The sequence below is a fragment of the Cupressus sempervirens genome, chromosome 6 (assembly GCF_028749045.1).
Source record: "Cupressus sempervirens isolate cs-2001-9-10 chromosome 6, ASM2874904v1, whole genome shotgun sequence".
In the NCBI taxonomy this organism is placed as follows: Eukaryota; Viridiplantae; Streptophyta; class Pinopsida; order Cupressales; family Cupressaceae; genus Cupressus; species Cupressus sempervirens.
The window spans coordinates 513,128,998-513,152,475 of NC_143123.1; the positions used below are offsets into that span (position 1 = coordinate 513,128,998).

At 36.3% G+C, this 23,478-nt stretch overlaps 1 protein-coding gene across 4 annotated transcripts in view; it reads right to left on the reverse strand.

Moving 5' to 3' along the window:
- Window positions 1-788: 788 nt before the first annotated feature.
- LOC149553275 (signal recognition particle 19 kDa protein, putative / SRP19) overlaps window positions 789-23,478 on the reverse strand; it is a 43,463-nt gene continuing 20,773 nt past the window's right edge. For all 4 annotated transcript variants that reach the window (XM_089788743.1, XM_089788746.1, XM_089788745.1 and 1 more), the window contains one exon: window positions 789-1,230. In XM_089788743.1, coding sequence (XP_089644869.1) covers window positions 1,091-1,230 — 140 coding nt within the window. In that variant the 3' untranslated portion in view covers window positions 789-1,090. The remainder of the gene's footprint in view (window positions 1,231-23,478) is intronic.

Genomic DNA, 23,478 nt, shown 5'->3' on the forward strand with positions numbered 1-23,478 from the left:
CTTAAAATAAGCCACAATAGTAAATTTAAAAATCACACATTGACAACCTAACCTGGATCCACACTAGGAACCAACAATTGAAAACCAAAAATCACAACTTAGAACTCTACCTTAAATACCATTTTGACAACTTAGAACTCTGTCTTGAATATTCATTTTGAAGATTTAAACATAAACCTTTACAATAAAAACCCAATGTTTAACCGACTGGATTCAACCCGACTGACAGAATTACTCGTAATTGATCACTATTAAATAGTAACAGCATATAAGCGATGCCAAAGTATCACTGCAAAGACAGAAACAATAAAATCATTGCGGATGATTTACAAACTCTTTAGACACAATGTAGGACAAATACCATTGATGCTGGCATCTGATTTTTCTCAATCCACGGACCTGTGTTCATAAATAGTCATCTCCAAGTCCAAAATATAAGTATATGTCAATTCTTCCAAAATGAAGAAGATGTCTCCCAAACGAGTTCAGCTCCAAAAATATTATTACATTTTTTCCAAATGCGAGGAAAAAACATATGAAATTGAGATCACATGTTTAAACATTGAATTATTGTTGTAGAGATCTAATGTTTAAATCCTCAAAGTGATATCTAAGATGGAATTCTAAGTGGTAAATGTTGTAATCTTCAACCATTTGGCTTCCAATGGTAATTTCTAATTGTTGCTTTTAAAGCTCTTGACATTGTATTGCTCATAAGAAGCTGAGTATTTGTATCAGTTGCTCATTTCAGCTATCTCTATAGACCACAAAAAAAATTTACATATATGTGCAAGGAAAGAAACATCCACAACTCCTGTCATTAAAGAGGAGAGAACAGCAAAATTATTGAGTTACTCAGGTTGCAAAGGGGGAAATCATCCACGAGCATGTCCCAGATGAGGAAAAAAACTATGATTAAGAAGGCAAAACCTACTGATAGACTATAGCAACTCTCATTGAGACGAGAATCAAAGTTTGCAAAAGGCCACCATCAAGGTCTCATTGAAACATCAAAAAATATAATATTAGATAACAGCATGTTCCAAATACATTGAGGATGAGAAGTGTCATTCAAATTTTCCTGCATATTCTATTTTTTCTTTCTTCCACCCTTCCCTGACTTTCCAGATCCTGCATTTGACGTAGTCCCTGCAGGTGCCTGCTCTTGCTTCTTTGTCCTGCCATGATGTCTAGGAACCAACTCAGCTACACGGAGCATCAATTCCTTCCCTGCAACATTTTAAATTTGACCATAAAACACAAATTCAAATATATTGAGACAAGAAAGTTCTCTACTTTGGTATATCACAAAGCTACGATTTGTAAAATTCCAAAAATACAGCTTAACAACTATGGATTCGAAATGTCTGATAACATTAAAGTTGATGTGCCTGCCTAACAAATACATTACATACAAGCTTTATAGAATAACTGATAGGCCTGAAAATCACAAGATTACAGCTACATAACACATCAGAAGAGAACAAGCGCCTATAACTGTGAAACTGTGTAAAACACAACTATTAAAAAGAAAAACGGAAACCATATATACAATACATTGACATCCATGAAGTATTCTTACAAAACAATATAACATAATGAAGAAATACACATCCATCCCCAAGAGCTATATACTATATAGCTAACACTAAAATTTAGCAGCTCTGGTATTGCATATTTTTGGTAGAAAATTTACCAAATGGGCATAAATATTATAATGGCATTGTGCAGATCTGTGATTGCTGCTGAGAAATGTCTCAATGGATGCTAATTCATGATTCATGCATTGTAACTGGTAACATTTTCATCAGAATACATGCAAATGTATTCAAAGGATGCTAATTAATAATTCATACATTGTAACTAGTAACATACTCATCAGAATACATGCAAATGTACTCACAATATAAGATTGGTTTTTACTTTAGCTAGCTATGACCATTAAGAAAAATGCACTAAAGAGCAACAACAGCCAAATATGAGAAAACTGCTTAAATGTAAGTTCATGTAGCGTTTGACTTAACCTGTATGGTGGCTAGAAAAGAAACATAATTCCACGTAATTCTAGCAGTAATGCACTTGCAGCAATAATGCAATTCATGTTTCCTGTCCAACAGGCATTCCTAGAATTTTTATTAAGTTACAGGACTGTCCTATTACATGTGTGTTTCCTTAGTTGCTATTAGCGGTAACATAAGAACAAGTGGCAAGCTCACTCATCTGTGAATCCCCTACCTTCCAGCATGCACGCCTATGCAAGACTGATCTCAAAGAATGTCAAGGTTATTTAAGATATGGGAAAATATTTAGAAGCATAATTGCCAAAAAAACAATCCATATGTAGCTACAATTCTTCTGTAAATAGTTTGGACAGTCAAAAAGGTAACATAGGCAACATCATATTTCCTAAAAAATTCTGAATAATTGAATCAAGCTACCTCTAATCGAATCACCATCAAAATGTTGCCTTTGTTTTAATACCCATTAAGGCTCATTTCCCACATAAGTAATAGGATTAAAATACCTACAGAACAAAATTACCTTTCCTCATGTTTTCTCAAATTTGATTCTAAACCCTTCGTCTTTGAGTACGGTGAAGCCAAAGTCAGAGGGTCCAAGCGTGTGTTTGTGTTTGTCAACAGTAAAATTTGAAGAAACAATACAAGAGCAATCTTTAAATTAATTGTGATCAATTTTGAATAATTGAAATTTCCATTGTTTATTCAACATAAAATATATATATATATATATATACAAGACCATGTCAACAACTGTCTCTATAATAAATTTACTGTGTGAATTTTTGTGTGTTATGATTTATTAAAAAACAAGACATCTGCTAAGAGTTCGTCTATTAGAGTATTCGAAAGTTAGTTTAGAATAAATATACATTACAAATTGTCAAATGAGATGAATTGAGTGGTAAATCCTCATGGTTTTTAGTGAAGACCCACATTCAAGTCCCAAGGACACACGTTACAAGATTGAATTGGATAAACTACCAATCCAATTCTGCATGTGGCACTTTGTCCTAGGTGAATTTGACCAAAGAGATACCACTCATTTGTGGCATCTAAAGCCACAAGGCACCTAACAAGAGGAGCTGATTCAATTACTGATTTGTCAACATACAAGCCCAATTCTAGGTCCATTCAAACATTCTCCAAATACTGAAGTGAGCCACCTGCAGGGCTGTCCAGGGTATTGTCAGACCAGCCTAGATTCAGCTAGAACGAAACTTAGCCAACTCATGGATTTTGTATGAGTTAAGAGCAATTTTTTGGACAAAAACCTTTATTTTTGCTTCTTTCCACATCTGTATTTGACCATTTCCTAGACGGATTTGGAGTTTTCTGAGACAATAAAGATTGCTTCAGTTTCTTTTCCCATTTGCATAGAATATTTTGAACGAATCAGGGCACTTCTTAATTAGATTTGGAGATTTTTGGGGTTGGAAGAAAACATAGGTTTTCAAGTTGATTTTTTACAATTTTTCAAAGTTTTTCCCTTTTGAGATTTCATCTCAGGTTTAGCATTTCAGACAAAATTCTTCAATTTTATTTACCAAAAATAAATTTAAAAATATGGCCTTTGTTTGCATCAATGACCTCGACCCAACCATAGATCCTGGTTTGTTTTAAGGTTGGAGTTTATTCTTTTTACCCAAAAAACCAGGAGTCGTTTTTCTAAAATCTTTTTTTTCCTCATTATTTTAAAAAATGACCTATTTATTAATTTTCCATTCACTTAGTAAAGCACAAGTAGTTAAAACAAAATAAAAAGAACAGTACTAGTGTACATGCATTAGATAATGCAAACTATTACAGTGATAAGGAACCAATCCATCAAGTTATTAGTAGTTGTGAATTGTATGGTATCCAAAGCATTATTGGTAGAACCCAAATCAAACATGTGTATAATCTTTGTAATCATGTCCACATTATACAACAATGGCATGTTATCATTGCAAATTAATGTTAATACCCAACATGAAGAAATAATATGTCATTGTTGTGACAAATCAAGCATTTTTTAATTTAATTTTGCAATTTGTACATGATTTCACAACAAGATTTTAATATGTCGCAAAGACCCAACAACCCAGCAGAGAAGCAAAAGGTTGTCAACATTAATGTTCTTTCCTCAAACAGTTCATCTCAAAAGACAAGTACAGACAAAAAGTCCTCAATGAAAAGTGTTTTGCTCCCCTGTCTGCCATAGAACAATATTATGGTGTCCAATTTAAAACAGTGCACTGTTAAAACCCGTCATGGATGCAATACATGTTAATCCTCCTATACCTGATCCTCAGGAAACAATTTTACCCAGCAAACATCTAACTAATCTAGGGTATACAAGTGATGTGAATTTTCATAGACCAGAATATTCAAAACCTATTAAATTCGTATCGAAAGGTATTCTAATCAATAGCCAGGTTAAGTATTTGGTTGTCGGTCAACCCTATGAAATTAACAGGTTGCCAAGTCAATTAAAATCAAGTTGCATCAAAACCCATCAAGTCCAAACAAGTTATTCTGGGTGCTGAGGCCATGCCTCCGATGATCATATCTGTGTCTATCGTGTGGTCAACAAACATTTAGCAAAACCATGTTATGTCAATGATCCTGATCCACCTAAAAGTCAATGAGGCATACAGGCATTTCGAGTGGTAGATCATTCGAAACATTAAATTAGAGCTCAATTGTTGTCAAAATCCTATAGAAGAGTCCAATCCCTGATTCAGTTGATAGATTTTCTACTCTTGATGCAGATGTTGTTGTCAATTCAACCAACAATTGACTCAACATTACAAAAATTGTAAGCACGAGTATGCAAAATTCTTGAACCTGTCTATCATGATGCCAATAATGTTGTCAATCGAGTAGATGATAAGCTTAGCATTGCAAATACTTGATACTTGCATTATTGAGCAAGACCAACTAAAAAAATTGTAGAGTTATAGATAAATCATAACACTATAAATGATTTGACACTATGGATACTGACTCCTATGGATTATACTTTTGCACTTAAATTGTAACTGAAAACCCAATAGGACAATTGAATGGAGACTCGTGAAGAAAACCCAATAGAGCATTGTGGTATTTTTGCATCTCTGGAGATAGGTTCATATGTTGTTCTTTTTCTAGAGGGGCCTTTGCATCAGCTTCCCACTCCCATCCTATGGAGGTAATATCAAGATTCAGATTTTAAGTTCTTTGAGGATTACTTGGAGACATCTCCCATTCTTGGTTGAGGATTTGTCATTGCATCATATTGTCATTTATCACTATATTATCTCAATGAAAAATGTTCAGCTTGGCATCTAAACCCTGCAATTGCAAATGGTATTATGGTGTTGGATAAATTGGGTGTAATTTCCGCTTTTGGGATATACCTGAATTTGCCTAAAATTAACAGTCCCAACAAATACAATTTACTTACAACTAGAATTTTGTAATAAAATTATATAATTGTAATGCCAAGTTAGAGAAAATCCTAATTTAGGTCTCATAAACAATATTGAGTATCATCAAATCATTATTATCAAAAAATAAAATATCTGTATCGCATACAAGTAATCTGAGGCAAGAGCATCATGCATGGGAAAAAAAAATTAAAATAAAAAAAAAATTGGAGAGAGAAAGTGACGAAAATGGAAGGAAAAATAATTTAAAAATAAAATAAGGAAAAAAGGAGAAAAGAGGAATTTCTATTTTCGAGGTGCAATGGTGGCATAAATAGAAAAATAAGAAAAATAGTTGTCATTCCATTAATCGAAGCATGTAGGTGGCATCTTAGAAGCTTGTGGAAAGTTCCTTAAATCATGCATTTAATATTTGTTGTGATTCATAAAGGAAATGTAATTTTCTAATTGGGCCGCATGGTGGTGCTTAGTTGTAGGTGGAATTCTAGAAAGTTACGGATATTGTAGAAGGTTGTGGATATTGTGGAATTCTGAAAAGTTGTGGATAAGTCATGCATGGGGTGGTAAGTGCCTATTTAAGCAATGCATATGAGCATTTGAAAGCTTCAAGGTGGAAAGTTGGAAGGTAAGCTTTGGGAGGAAAAGCTTCAAGGTGGAAAGTTGGAAGGACAGCTTTAGGAGGAAAAGCTTCAAGGTGTGAAAGCTTGGGAAGGTAAAGCTTTGGAAGGTGAAAGCTTCAAGGTGTGAAAGCTGTGGAAGGTGTGAAAGCTTGGAAAGGTGAAAGCTTTGGAAGGTAAAAGCTTCAAGGTGTGAAAGCTGGAAAGTGTGAAAGCTTCAAGATGTGTTCTCTTCTTGGTAGAAGCTTGGAGAGAAGGAGGAAGTAAAGCGTGAGTTTTCTTGAGTCTGTGGACAGAGCACCGAATGTGAGGCAGTTTACAGCAAAATTGTGGTGGATTTGTGAGTGTGTAGACAGAGCACCGAATGTGAGGCAGTTTACATTTAGATCTTGGATCTTGGATAAATTTGGAGAAGAGCTAGTGACTGCGGTTTAGAAACAAGGAGGTTGCTTGGTGGCTTGCGAGCACAAATTGAGATCTCGGAGGTTTCTACTAGAGTGTGGATCTGGACTAGCTTGGGCTTGAATTGGATCTTGAGGGATCTTGTAGAAATGTTATTGTAATTAATATTGAATTTTCAAGTATAATAAAATTTCTTGGGAAGCATTTTGTCATCTCTTGTCTTCATATTGTGGCAATTTTTGGTTATGAGTTGGTAGGGTGGTGTGGCCCTTCATCAAGTGGTATCAGAGTGTACCTTCATCAAGTGGTATCAGAGCGTACCTTCATCATAATCTTTATTAAAAACAAGGTACCCTTAAATCATCCATATCTATTTCCTGCCTATTCCCATAGTTAACCATATTTGGGACAATGGAAAAGCTTGATAGGATGCTGGGAGGCTGTCTTCCTCAATCAAGCCCAAGGGCATGGAATGAGGCCCCAAGTTATTTGGTTCCCTGGTCCATAAGTACGGCAGGATTTTTAATCCATCCATCTCGGGATGGTGTACTTGGTGAGCGAAGAGCAGTGCTGCTACATCTTCCTATAAAACTTTTCACATTGAATCCAAACATGATTTCTGATGGAGATCAGGTAAATAATTTATATCCTGTATTTCTTGATAAACTTAATAGATTTATTTAAATGACTGCAGTAGCCTAATTTCTGAAATATATTTGTTGCTGCTCTTAACCTGTACTCTAAATTGATCTATTTATACTTAAAGTATATACTGTATATATTATACCTTTTTATAATCTGATTTATTTCAATTATCATTCTATTTCTATTCCCAAATGTGCATTATTGCCCAATTCTTACTTCATTCATGCCTTCTTCAAGTGAGGCTTCTCACAGTTCTTCGTTTTGAAATAATATTATTTATGCAACCACTGCCTTTTCACCTAGCAATCAGTGCCCTTTGTTAAGGATAATGAAGGTTGCCACTTACTATACCGTAGTTAGCCATTGCTAGCAATAAGTATTAGTTAATATTACTCAAGGTAGATGGCCATCCAGACATGTTAATTACTATTTTCCTTTGTAACTGGGCCAGCCCCTCACATTAAACATCTAGTATCATCTCCTTTTTTGCATAGACTTATTTATAAGGTAACAGCTAGTATCATTTCCTTTTTTGTAGACTTATTTATACAGTTGGCCCCTTGAATTACTAATATACTGTCACCCAGGTTTACTATTAATAAAGACTGCAACTTATTTTTATTTAGGCTGCTGAACCTATTGTCATAGGGGCATAACATGGAGTGAGATCATTGTATGCCTTCACCTATCATAGATGGAAAACAAAAAGGGGATTTTAACAAGAGTGAATCTCTTATCAAACATCACAATGAACAAGCAATTGGTTATCATAGAAAGGTCCAAAAGGGATATCTCAATAGACTAGGTGGCTTTTTCAAGGTTCAATAAGTCTTCATGTGCTTAGATCAGTAATATATGGGATAAGAGGTTGGCCATGGTACTCTGCATCTTTTGAAGTAAATGAAGCATAGTAGCCCAAGTTCGATATTAGAGACTGGATGTTTTTGCAAGGGCCATGGAAAGGACTCTTTTTTAAATCAGAAAAAGGAAAGCCAAGGCCAATTTGGATTATGATGTATTTGTTATCCTTCGGCGACAATCAATATTATGTAAGTTTTGATGATAGTTTCAGTTCAAAATCAACATGAGAAGAAGATCAAAGCACTGTGTTCTGACAACAAAGGTGAATACATCTCCAGGATATTTAATATTTTTTGCAAGGCAGTAGAGTGTAGAATGGAGTTCACAATATCCTGTAAACCCCAGCATAATGGGGTTGCAAAAAGGTAAAATGTTCTGTCATAGAGACCACTAAATACATGATAAAAGTGTTTATCCATCCAATCCAGCATCCAAGTTCTAATGGTAGGATGCCAAAATGTACAAAAGAAATCCTAAGTGGCTCATAGAGATTTTAAGGCAGAATATTTTGTGGCTGACCCATAGTAATCAATGAAAGCAGGCAAAGCTCCGCAAAAATTTACTTCTTATCTTGCTCTTATGTCTTCGATTGCTGAGGCAGAAGTGGCTAATTTTATGGAAGCGGTACAAGAGCATCATTGGTATGAAGTCATGCAAAAAGAGTATTCTTTAATTCTGGAGAATAGCATTACAAGGTGATGTATAGACTTGTGGGACATCAGTGATTGACACCAAATGGCTATAACAGATCAAGTATGTAGTTGATAATAGAATAGAAAAGGAATAATGGAAGGTTTGTAGCTTCTGGGTCATCTCAAAGGAAGGGACTAGAGTATAAGGAAGCTTTAACTACAGTCCCAAGGTGTACTTCAAGGCAATCCATTTCATTAGCAACTTGTCTGAAGATTCACATCACATGGATGTAAACACAACTTTCCTGTAAGGAAAGATTGTTCAGGAAATCTACATAGCATAAAGCAAGAAATTTCATTTTCAAGCCCATACGCATGATGATTTTGAATGCGGACTAAAGAAATCCAAGGTAAAATCCAAGGTAGGTACATGATTGGCTCTTAAGATGTGGCAGCAAAAGAGTGATATTGTCAGTCGCCAGGATAAGTCATGTTTGAGTTTCAAATGGTACACCTACAGTGCCTGACATTGAATAATGACATTTACCTTGTACGTGTAACAGATGCCAATTGGTTCAATATTAATTGGTGAACACTAGACCAGACATGTTTAATTTTATGCAGAACATAAACTCAAAGTATATGGTGGAGCCTAGGCAGACTCATTGGAAGGCTTCTAGATGTGTTCTCCAGTATCTCAAGAGTAACTTGCACATGGGACTCAGGTACATAGATGATTAAAATTTGTACTTGTGTGGATTTGTTGATAGTGCCAGGTCTGGTAATGCAGAGACCCCCAAAATCCACTACAGATGTTTTTTCTCATTTCAGTAGTGGTTTTCTGGTTCTCAGCATAGAGAGAGTATATAATAGCTTTGGTTTGCTGTAATCTCAAAATTGGGAGGAGACATCCTGGTACCTACACTTTTCCTCAGTGATAAACATTGCTGCATCCTATTCTTAGAGAACCATGTATTCCGTAAACGATCAAAAAGGCACATATGCTGTGAGCATACAAATTCTTAGGTAGCTAACAGTTTGAAAAACTAATATTTTAAAAAGAGAAACTTGAGATGCTATGGGAGCACTTTGCCATTTGAAGAATGCTATGCTTACTAAGATCAGTGTTAAAATTTCATGCTTTAAAAAAAATTTCGCACCTGAAAGATTTGTAGTTAGCACACATTATTTACTTTATAAATGTATGTTGTCTTTTGTATTTTTTCAAGCTTATCTCTATACAGGGCAATTCATAAAATTGAGTTACTCTAATTGAAGGAGTTGGAACATAAGAATTAAACTAATGTTCCCAGCTGGTAATTAACAGTTTTCTAGACATTAGAGCATTAATTAACTAAAGAACTCACTTTAAGGAGAATGTGCGGCATCACTCTTTCATTTCAATTAAAATAAGAACTACTCAAAGTGTGGTCTGACACAGTTGGAAGTTTTTTGTTATGGATTGTGATCTGAAAATATGATGAGTTCAAAACTGATGCACTAAGCGTTAGTGTACTGCTAATTGACATCAATCAGCCCTGTGCATCAAGCTTGAGTTCAAGATACTCTCCAAAATGACTCACCCTCCTTAAGGGAGAATATGTTTATATCTTGTATTATTCATTCAGATCACTCTTGCTGCTGTAGTTCCCTGAGAACTTATCCTGTCTTTATCATCAATCATTTCTGATTTAAACTTTATTTTTCATTGTGTGAGGTCGTATGATACAAGAATGTTATTTGCACAACCTGATTTAATCTTTTATTGGCTTCCAAACTAGTTATTTGTGATGGATAGAAATCATGAATTTATTTGGCATTACACGATCTTTTAAAAATGACTAGATGAATATGAAATATTCATTGAACTTGACTTTTTCATCTAAAGCGGAATTTAGTAAGAGATCTAGGAATTTCTTGGGAAGAAGAAACATACAGGAATCAAAAAATTAGAGGGTTATTAATTTGAATATTCTCTAAAAATTATTTACCAATTGATAACTGAAACAAATAAGGTTTTGCAAACTTAATGTAAGTAGGAATCTGATTAGATTGTGATGAGGAGTTTTGGCATAGATATAACTGGGAAGATAGTTTCCCTAGTAGACAGATGTTTGGATCTTCTAAATTTCATGATAAATGCATTTAAAATGTATAATTGACTGTCCATGAATATCGATGGCTGTTTTGGGACAGCATGCTTGTAACTTGATGTGAAATTAAATGGTGTCGGGGAAAACTGAAACAAAGTAAAACCTGTATGTTTCATCTGCAATAACTTTTAGTTTTATGAACTGAATTCCTCTGAAATTTTTTTAGAAGGTACGCAAAAGTTGGCTAAAATTTTGTACGTCACTAAGACTACAACTTACATAATTGTGACTTTAGGCAACATTGTAGTGAGATAAATCTTTCCTGATAAGTAGGAGATAATTTCCACATTAAGTCAATTGTGATATTGCTATCAGGCTTTAACTGTGTGATTTTTAAGTCAAACTCATTGACCCATGTTTCATGAGTAGTGATTCAACATGAATCCATCTCTCATGAGAATAAATGGAACACTTAGCACTCATGGATCTAGGTGATGCTCACAGGGGTGAAGCACCAGGACTTCCCGGGAGGTCACCCATCCCAGTACTACTCCAGCCTGAGCGCGCTTAACTACAAAGTTTCCTCCATGGTTAAACCCAAAGCTTGCAACCCCATTTGCAAAATCTTCACCAAGTGTTAAGCTCATCAATTGATAAGGAGGAGATAATTTCCACAGCAAGTCCAATTGTGATATTGCTAATAGGATTTAACTGTGTGATTTTTGAGTCAAACTCATTGACTCATGTTTCATGAGTAGTGATTCAACATGAATCCATCTCTCATGAGAATAAATGGAACACTTAGCACTCATTGGATCTAGGTGATGCTCACAGGGGTGAAGCATCGGGACTTCATGGGAGGTCACCCATCCCAGAACTACTCTAGCTTGAGCACACTTAACTATACAATTTCCTCCATGGTTAAACCCAAAGCTTACAACCCCATTTGCAAAACCTTCACAGGCGTGAAGCACCGGGACTTCCCGAGAGGTCACCCTTTTTGTAATTTCATTATTTCAGTTAAGTTCCTGTTGAAGCCACTTACGATAAGAAGGGAGCTTCACCTATTGTTGAGAGGAAAGATTTATTGTGATATTGCTATCAGGATTTAACTGTGCGATTTTGAGTCAAACTCATTGACCCATGTTTCATGAGTAGTGATTCAACATGAATCCATCTCTCATGAGAATAAATGGAACACTTAGCACTCATTGGATCTAGGTGATGCTCATAGGGGTGAAGCACGAGGTCTTCCCAGGAGGTCACCCATCCCAGTACTACTCCAGCTTGAGCGCGCTTAACTACAGAGTTTCCTCCATGGTTAAACCCAAAGCTTGCAACCCCATTTGCAAAATCTTCACCAAGTGTTAAGCTCATCAATTGATAAGTAGGAGATAATTTCCACAGCAAGTCAAATTGTGATATTGCTAATAGGATTTAACTATGTGATTTTTTAGTCAAACTCATTGACTCATGTTTCATGAGTAGTGATTCAACATGAATCCATCTCTCATGAGAATAAATGGAACACTTAGCACTCATTGGATCTAGGTGATGCTCATAGGGGTGAAGCATCGGGACTTCTCGGGAGGTCACCCATCCCAGAACTACCCCAGCTTGAGCGCACTTAACTATACAGTTTCCTCCATGGTTAAACCCAAAGCTTACAACCCATTTGCAAAACCTTCACCAAGTGTTGTGCCTTATAAACCATTCTTTAGAAAGCCCCTTAAGCTCATCAATTGATAAGTAGAAGATAATTTCCACAATAAGTCAAATAATGATATTGCTATTAGGACTTAACTATGTAGTTTTTTAGTCAAACTCATTGACCCATGTATCATCAGTAGTGATGCAACATGAATCCATCTCTCATGAGAATAAATGGAACACTTAGCACTCATTGGATCTAGGTGATGCTCAAAGGGGTGAAGCACCGAGACTTCGCGGGAGGTCACCCATGGAGGAAACTCCGTAGTTAAGCGCACTCAAGCTGGAGTAGTTCTGGGATGGGTGACCTCCCATGAAGTCCCGATGCTTCACCCTTGTGAGCATCACCTAGATCCAATGAGTGCTAAGTGTTCCATTTATTCTCATGAGAGATGGATTCATGTTGAATCACTACTCATGAAACATGAGTCAATGAGTTTGACTCAAAGATCACACAGTTAAATCCTATTAGCAATATCACAATTTGACTTGCTGTGGAAATTATCTCCTACTTATCAATTGATGAACTTAACACTTGGTGAAGATTTTGCAAATGGGGTTGCAAGCTTTGGGTTTAACCATGGAGGAAACTCTGTAGTTAAGCGCGCTGAGGCTGGAGTAGTACTGGGATGGGTGACCTCCTGGGAAGTCCCCGTGCTTTACCCCTGTGAGCATCACCTAGATCCAATGAGTGCTAAGTGTTCCATTTATTCTCATGAGAGATGGATTCATGTTGAATCACTACTCATGAAACATGGGTCAATGAGTTTGACTCAAAATCACACAGTTAAATCCTGATAGCAATATCACAATAAATCTTTCCTCTCAACAATAGGTGAAGCTCCCTTCTTATCGTAAGTGGCTTCAACAGGAACTTAACTGAAATAATGAAATTACAAAAACGGTGTTTCTCTTAATCAATTCCTCTTTTTTTGGAATGATTTGCATACAACTACAACTTTCCAACTTAATAATAAGTGTCTTCTTGCTACAATAATACCAGTGACCCTAGAATTGACATTAGACCAATACCAAGGGCAGCTATTTTTTTTTTTTTTTTGTGGAATAAGTACAAGAAACAAAGTCTCTTGTGATTACCCCAAATTAGGATTCAAGTAGAATAACTAGTAAGGCACAAAGTCTCTTACCAGACCCTCTTAGACTTAATAAAAATACCTAAATCTGAAGCCCGAAGTCTTCAATTCTAAGTAATTGCAACCACTACCATCTATAACAATTTGTCCTCCTACAGCATAAAGTCTTCAAAAGTTCAAGTTGGCTCTTGATGTGAAGGAAATAGTACTTAACCAATTCTCACCACCAACCTAGAAATGCCATTTACTAGGAATCCTTCCTGGTATTCCTACAATCGAGCCTACTCCCCTTGGTTTGCAAGTAGATTGAACTTGTCTTAGTCCACCTTCTAGTGGCCCTTCCAACCAGACAAACTTAGTGGATTCTTTCTTGTCCACAATCTTAGGTTACTAAGTACCCTCTCCTTGCAATTCAAGATCTCCCCTTGAGTTCACTACTAAGAATTGAAAATTTGTTCTTTGACCTTCTTACACTTCAAACAGGTCATTTAGACTCCTTGATTCCAACCCTAACTCCATAACCTTTGTCTTGTACAAATTGGCCTAGTTAGAGACCTTCTAGGAATTAGGAGTTAGTTTTAGATCTTTATTGGAGGAGACTAACTAAAATGTTTTCTAGAATGCTACAATACAGGGCAGTATCTAATTCTGTGTCTTAGTTCAGATCTGAGTTAGTTTAACTCTTTAATTCTTTGTACTGATGATCAATTATTCTGATGTGTACAAAGCTCCCTTCAATTTGTACTGAGGCAACTCTAATGACGAATGCAGACCTTCGATCAGACTGTCCTATTGTGAACTTGACTTGTTATATAAATGATTCTGTCTTCCTTACTGAGATCGATATTGCCTGTTGTTATTGATATCAATCTGCAGTTGAATATACGGTATATAAATATATCTTGAGGCATGTCCATGTAGGGGCATGACCCTACGTGGCTCATGCCTCAACTATATCATTCCAAAACTAACCGGATAGTCAATACTAATCAATATTCTATAAACAGAACTAACACACCCAATTAGAGACTTGATCGATATTAATGTTTTGTAGATGAAAGTTGATGATTACATATATGTGTGTGTGGGTGTGTGTTTGTGTGTGTGTGTGTGTGTGTGTGTGTGTGTGTGTTGAACATATTAAATCAACTTCCATTATTAGATTCTCATTAGCATATATTATATATTGCTTCAATTTACGATAATGCTAACATTCTCAACATTAGGCCCCCTAATCAGGTATTTTGGAAACCTCTCCATATCCACCTACACAACATCCTGAACAAATTACACTTTTGGATACCCTTTTGCCCAAACTCTCAAATTCCAAACTTTTGCATTTGGGTTCTTCCTCTTTAATACCTGACCACAAAACCCTCATTAATGATGCCCTAGTAGGCCTAATTGCTTGACTTACAAAGCAACCCCTACTTGCCTTGGTTACCTAGGCCAACCAATAGATTGATTGTCATCCGATTACAACCTCCTATTTACTCCAAATTGCATACATTTATGGCTAGCCAAATAGAAATGTTTAGCCTCAAATCTTCCAAGTGCACAAACCAATCAATCCAAAGCCAACAAAATCTCTATTGGTACATGGCAACTCTTCATTTCACAAAAGATCATAATTTTCTACCAATGAAAAGAAGAAATATATATTATTTTCTCTCAAAACTCAAGGTGATCAGGGTTTCAAACATGTCAACACCAATCGGGTAATAACTTCTTATGTTCTTCACTAAATTCAATGAAACCAAGTTCAAAAGGAAGGTAACTCAAAACACTAACGTCTACAATAAACTGCAAAAACAAGTTCAATGCATATATGGTCAATATAATCCCTGAAACACAAAAATGCCTAGCAAATGAATCAATTGCTTCATTCAATGCTTCTTCAACAACAAAGTGTATCTTACAAGTTCAATCGACCATATAGGCTTTCCTCAACTGTCCAATACTAACCCCAACCGACCAAAAAAGAATTTCAAACCATATGGTTGTTGGGTTACAAAATGACAAAATATTGTTAATCTTGCTAAGCAACATTTTGACAACTTAACAACATTTATGCATATTTTGCATTTGTCACATTATAGTGAACAAACCACCTTGGAAACATCACATTAGGACCATTAAGATCCACAAACACCAAATTGGACAATTTGAACAAGTTTCACAAAGTTTGACCATTGTTGACCACCAATGGCATCTTCGGAACTACAAGACACAAATGACCAAATAAACTTGTTACAAACACAATGGTCTAAGAAAACCTTATTACATCAATTGAATCATCACAAGACAACATAAAAAACAACCAAGTTGATCCCCTTTGAATAGGATCAAGGGTCATCGAGGTGTTGCTGCACTAGCTCTGAATGCACTAGGCAACTCAAAGTCTGCAAAATTGAATCCAAATCCCTCTTGAACAAAGCAGTAAAACTCACAATGAACTCAAGAAAATATCGTCACATAACAATTTGAATTGGCACAAAGTCTCAAAACAATCTGCCTCTTTAATTGAAATCCATCTGATTTATATCCAAGCACAAAGTTTTAGAGTGCACATACAAACTGGCATAGTTCTCTTGCATTGTCAAATATTATTTAAAATGAGCTCCCTCCTTTATATAACAAAACAGTAAAAAAGAGGTGGAGAAAGAAGGTGAAAGCCCTTAACGACCTTGACTTATCCTTTAGCTAACTAACTTTGACTTATTCAATGCTACAAGGCTTAAAGCACTTGTAACATGATTATATGTTATAGCTTTGCACGTCTATTATCACATGCAATTACATTTTGTTTTTACATTACATGTAATTTGTCAAATAAAAATTACAAATACATAAGAAAATATTCAAGACACGACACCTTTAAATCCTTTATCAGTCTTCATGTTGCTATAGGATGCTCTGAGTTTGAAGTATTTGGGTTTGGTGATAACAACTTGAATTGGAATATGAATATGCATCCTTGATTATTCCATTGAGTGTTTGTTGACCATTTTTGTCTTGAAAGCATTCTACGCTTGTAATCATTCTTTCACCTCCTTATAGGTTCCATTATGTGACCATTATTGCCTCATGTCCCTCTTTCTTCTTTGCATATCTTAAGTTATGCATGCTAGATATAATTGGATGACTTTTAAGCAATGAAAGAATAAGAAATTAAGATAAAACCAACTCTTCAAGTCGGGGGAAGACTTTATTATGGGGTTTTCTAGGAGTGTTGTATATAAATCGACAGCAAGCGTTAGGAGAGAAAATGAAGCATGGATAGGTCCATTTCATGCTTTTTGATATACAAGTATGAATTTTGGAATGTTGTGAACAAGAGGAATAGCTGGAAAAATTTCAGGACAGAGAAAAGGTGAATGGATTTGGGCAAAAAATTGTCTTTTATATTGTGGAAAAAAACAAAAACAAGTTTTTTAAAAGGGATTGCATATCCGGACAGCAATCTTTATGAATGGAAGAATGGGTGAAAGATGCATGGTATGGCATCTACTTATAATGGAGTTTTGAATTTCCATTACAAGTGAACCAGCAAGCAACTACTAACATGAAGTTTCAGTCACATGGGAGCAGTAGAGTAAGTATGTATAAGGAAACATGGAAAGAAAGAAAATGGGTTCTTGAAATGTGTTTGTATGATCATGTCAATGAGCTTGCTTTCCTTGGTATACTCCAATTAGAGCTGTGTTTTAAGCCCGACTACACATGCAAGTAAGATTAAGTACTTACATATGCAACTTTGAGAAATGAAGATGGAAGATAGATTAGACAATACATAAACTAAAACATATGCAAATCTGAAAATGAAATGATGGATTTGCAACTATTAACAAGAACAAAATATATACAAGAAAAGCTCTAAGACAAACAAAAAAAATCTGACCTCTCTTCACTAAAATCAAGATCAGAAGTCTTTTCAAATCTTTGAGCAAAATTTGAAGCAAATCCAAGAGATTTTCGAATTTAGAAAAGATTGCAACAAAAAGAATTATATAAACTTTGAATCTTGACTCAATCCTCTTGAAATGAATGCATTTTGAAGTCCAGATTCATTTCTAGACAAATGTGCACAATAGAGGAATAAAATGCATAAAATTAGCAACAGCTTTGAAGCATTCAAATCTGAAAATCATTTGAAGAGAAGGCAATGTTTATAGACAACCAAAAACAGCGTTCAGGGCATCAAAATGCAAGTTTGATGGATGCAAACAAGCTGGAATAAAACGTTTTTGCATTAGAAATCCTCCTTAAAAGCCAGTGTTGAGATTTGAAGCTAGAATCTCCTTTCAATGAGTTGGTTTTTGGCCAAAACATGCCCTAGGATGGGCTGTTTTTGGTAACAAGCATGTGCAAAACTACATGCTTTTGCTTGGAAAATTCTCATCCTAGGACCAAAACGCATACAAGAATACATAAAAACACATTTTTTGAATGCAAGAAAACATGCAATGATCTCCCAAATGACCGCCCAGCTCAAAGCTCAAGGAAGAAGATAAGATAAATTTATTAATGTCCAACAAGAGACCACAAAAGGGTCTAACGGACTGAAAGAATAAAAAACATGTTTCTCAAGTAAAATAGCATGTCTTTCCCTCTAGAATCACTGCCCAGCTTCTTGGAAGCAAAACATAGCAAATTAAGGAGTAAAGACGGGTTATTTATGTTGAAGTTTATAGCATCATATGAAATTCTGAGGATTTCTGATATTAAGCTTTCTGTTATATTTAATCTTATAATCATGCTTTCACAGAGATTCAAGTATTTATTCTAACAATTCTATTGGTTTAGAACTATCTGCATATAACAGTCTCTGTTGCAATAATCTTCTGACAGGTGTCAGCTTGTCTTATTTATCTTGCAGAAAATTCTTTTGTCTCCAGCGAATTGCTGCTCACTTGGAAGTATAATCTATTCATATTACCATCTTCACCAAGTAAAGACAACGGCAAGTTCATTCACGTCATGGGTCCTATAGCCTAAAGAAGCAAGAAGTCCTTTCGTTGTCTCTTCCACAGCTCGGGCTTCAAAGAATGTTACTGATGCTAGCTTGAGTGTTAAAGATGAATGCGTTGATACCTGAAGACACATGTGTTGGTGATTCATGTGTGTGGGTATGAACAGATAACTGAACATTGTCCATGATATTACTCACGACAATCTGCATTTTTTTTGGAAGAAAATTTGTAATCTCGTCTTCAGCGTAGCGGTCCATTATTGTGTGGTTCGATCAATTGCTACAGCCCATTCTTGACTGAATATGATCGATTAGATTTGTTGCACTTAGTTCAATATATGAGTATTTTGTATCAAGGGACTTCACATCATTGAACTGGAGATGAATTCTATGTGTTGTGTAAATCTCTGATTAGCATTGATGGATGTTGAATGACATTATTTCATAAGTTCTGCAATTTTTACTATTCTTAATAAAATTTACAGGTTTGCTCGGGCTGGGTTGTTTCTCTGTGTTTAGGGGGTTTTTACCAGGATATATCTCTTGCAATGTTTGATACTTTGTTTTCTGGTATATCTCTATAAACTAGGATAGCTCTTCAGCAGATCAAGTCTAAAGAAAAATGTAGGTCATTGCTTGATCACACAATAGAAGAGCTGAAGAATCATTACTCTTCAATGACGGCGGAGATGAAGGGTCAATTTGAGATTAAATATGTCAAGGAGGGCTTAGTGTAATGAATAAATTGAATGGCCACGTGTTTGGCCAAATAGCAAATCAGACTTCTGTATTTGCATAATAAAGAGAGATATTTTTTGGTGTGGCTGAGTTTTTCCCCTCAAATGGGAGGGTTTTCCCAGGAAAAATCTTGTCTTAGTGTTTGTTGTTTGTACACTGCTATTTGTCTTCATTTCTGGTCAAGAGATTAACATGTGATTAGAGCGATGTTGATCCTGTGCCTATTATTTTGCGATCTTTGTCATAATGAGCACCACCATATTGAACAAGCTTTAAGTATTTGGCTGTTCATGTAATCTGCACCTAAGGCACAAGGTTTCTATCTGTAGACAGTGCTTCCTTTTCTCTCTATTTGTTCTTTTTCAATCCTCCATTATGGGAGTCATTCTCAAAGAGTAAAAGTGGTTACGTTTGGGTTTTTTTGTATACCGTACTTATGTGTGGATCACCGTATTCTCCTTCTCACTCCATGGTGCATGATCACGTGACCCTTAGCATGAGATTCCCTTTGACATCCATTTGCTTTCATGTGGTCTGAGTTTATTCTCTAAGCCTCCAGACTCCTTGAGCAGATCAAATTATATTCAGCATGGCATTGCTAGAGCATTTAACATAGCCGTCTTGTTGGAAGCTGTTTGATGTTTTGTTTGGGAATAAATTTTATTACTTTTCCACTTAATGGTTGAGTACATGGCTGAAGATAGCAGGCTGGGTGTTTTTCTTTGGAGTTGTGCATATTTGAAATATGGGCATGTGTTGAAAATTTATTATGCTAGGCATTTTCATAAGAAGTGTTGTGTTATATTTTGAGATACAGGTGCCGTGCCTCATTAAAAATGATTGATGGGCAGAGGAGTTCAAGAAAGAAAATATCTTCAAGATTCCATATTTTTCAGGCAGAAGCTGCTGTGTTAATATTTTATGACTGTGCGGCAGTAATATTCACTGAGTTGTGTTGGGTGTTACATTTGTCAAAATGGAGAAATTTGTTTGTGAAGTGCCAATTCTGGAGATCACCTTGGAGGTGATCATTATATGTTGATGTGGTAAAAGAGACCATGTTGCTGATAGCACGGAAAAAAATGAAGATCAAAATCTGAAAGAACATTGCCAAATTGATCAACAATAAAGAGAAAAAGTATTTTATATTTGTATGCCTTTAGCATTTGTCTGTATATTTCTCTTCAGGGTGCTTTTCAATTATTAATCTCTATATGCTTCCAGGACGGACAAAGGAGCATGAGAGGGAGGGCGAGCTTGATGAATCCTGAAGAATGGAGACACAGCTTGCTGTCAGAGAACTGAGTTGCTGGCACTTAACTTCATTAATTTTGGTAGAACCTACACATATTGTCATTGCATCAGTTTCTTCAAAGAGGAAGAAATGACATTTAGAGGAAGTCTCTACTGAGAAGGACTCTCGGCATCTGTAATTCCTTCTGAAAGAGAGTCTCAGCATCAGTGATTTTTTCTTGCTTCTTGCTAGTAATGCATTTTCCTCTACAATGGAGAAATATGATATGTGAGCCCTTGTTAATGCTTCTTCCCTGTGAGAAAAGTTTAAGATGCACGCCCATTGTTAATGCATACTTCTATGTGAGAAAAGTTTGAGGTGCAAGGCCTTGTTAATGCATTCTTCTCTGAGAGAGAAGTTTGACATGAAAGCCCTTCTTCCACCCTCTGGGTGTACCCATGAAGAACGTCATGTTGAGACGTTGATATCATGTTGAGAGAATCTGTGATAAACTTTAGTTTTTTCTCATAAATGGGTGCAGCCATTGTGACTGTCATGCTGAGAGACTCTATGTCATCAAAATCTGGAAAGATACGTCCCTAGCTAAGAGGAAGTGATTTTGGATTAAGGTTAAAACAGGTTTTGAGGGGACCCGAAACCCCTTACAAGATTACATCATCAAAATAAAACTATTAATAACCACCACAAAACCAGGTTTTGCAGGGACCGGAAAACCCAGTCCAACAACAACAGATAGACAAAAAAAGACCAAAGCCCATCAAGGGCAGAACAGAATGACCTGCTGGAAAAAACAAAATAGCGTAGCAACAACCAGTTTCCAGCACCCAGGACCAACAGAACTAACAAAAAGGACTACAAACAACCAAAGAGCACCAAACTAGCTCTATAATGGCATTAGCCAGACTCTTACCAATGTTAGCAACTTCTTCAACAAAGTCTTTCACCTGCACAGTAGGAGACACCATTCTGACCTTCTTGGTATTGAGCCTTGTGCGTTTACTCAGGCCCCTACTAAGAGAAACAACAACAGGAGAGTCTTTGGTCTTTATCTCCTCCGAAGAACCTTTACCCATACTAGCAGCAGCCACAAGGAGACTGGAAGTAACATCCTGAATATTTTTCTCACTGGCTTTGATTAATTGACTCAACTTACTCTCATACTCCAATAGGCTGCTAGGAATGTCACCAACTTTGGTCTCCAGGACCTCCCTCTTGGTAATCTCCGCATCCAATTTATGCTGCAAGTCATTAACTGTCTTCTTAGAGTCTTCAGCTCATTGTAAATCCAGGTGTCAACACCCAGGGAGGTATCAGCTTTCAACTTGGCCCTGTTGAGAAATTCAAGGGTACCATCCAGTGTAATCTCATCCTAGTCATTCTACACATCTTACAAACTTTCCACCTTAAATTGATTATCATTGAAGTTCTCAGCATCAATACCATTGTCTTCAGGAATGTTCGTATGAGGAAAAATAGTGGCATCCCCAACCTTCAAAGGACTACCAGTCTCATCCACAGGATACACATTTTGAACCCTTCACGGTTATCTTTAGCATAAGCATCCTCGTCCTTAGTCAACCCCAGCCCACTTTGACCAGCATTGGCATCAATTGGGCCTTCATCCTTCTTATCATTGTCAACCAGAAATATACCTCCCCTCAACCATAAAGTCAACCCCACATCTTCAGCACTATCTGAGTGAACCGGACCAGAAGTCTCAATCCTCCCTTTACTCTTGCCAGCATACACATCATTGTCATCTTTAACCACATCAACAGCCTTCTTCTCCTCTACTTTAGATAACCCAGCGGGAGTGTCCTTCATTTTTTACTCACTCCTTGAGCTCGAACTGTCCCTCTGGCAATTCTTCATGGAGGTATCCTCAAGACTAATAGAATAACCATCCTTCTCCGAACTACAACCCCCACTATTCGTTGGCACGTCCTACTTCTCATTCCCTTGAGAAACCACCTTCCCCTCAACCTCATCATCCAACAGATCCTCAGAATCGGTCTCCATTCCTCGCGACTTCATCTTGTTTTCCCAGTAACAGGACCCTTATTACTTTTCTTCTCAAAACCCACCCCACCGGCTTTTCCTTCAGTTTTTCATTTCCCTTTCATAGAAGAGACAGAGGCAAATGGGGTACTAGCTATGAGCACAATTAGGCCTTCATGCAAAACAAGCCTACTGGCTTTTCTATGGTGGGCATTAAGGCTATTCATCAAAGACTTCGCTAGGTAGAAAGGAAAGGAAATCCTCGTCTTATAACAAAACTGATTAAGAAAAACAAAGTGATAATTGTATACCCTATGACAACGACCATCCAGGATGAAGCAAACCCTAACACAAGAAAGTATCTCCGGCCAAATCTCCATAATTTGATCCAAATCAAAATGTCCCCAACCTTAACCAGCTTTTTCTCATCATCCTCTATTTTAGGAAAACTCTTTAGAACAACTTCCAATATCTTCTGCTTGAAGAAATTCATGCCAGAGTTAGGAAAACCAAAGATTTCCACTATCTGCTTGACATTGATATTGACAGTTACACCATAAAGGGTAACTTTATCACCTTCCCAAAACCCACAAAAAACTCTTTCTACACCCAGCATTCAAAATGACCCATAATCTGTTCGAAATAAAACAGATAATAATGGCTTAGCACATCATCAAAAGTAGCAACTTTATTTCATAAGTACCCAAGCACTTGATAAAAGTGTGACAATCATGACAAATTCCTACCAACAATTGCATTTGTCCTATCGTAATTAATGATCATCTTTATTTCCAGATGCAAGCTTATGTCATCCGTTCAAGTAGTAATAGTGTCAGTCTGAACTTCCAAGTTGGCAAGCCAGTCCACCACCTAATTAGTTTCCCTATAACTATGGGATATATAAACTTTATTGCACTTATTTAATAACTTTCTAATTTCGAGAACGAGGGGTTCTATAGTCAAGGAAGCAACATTTTTATTATTTAGAAAATTGACTATATTAAGAGAGTCTCCCTCCAGCCATAAGTTAGAA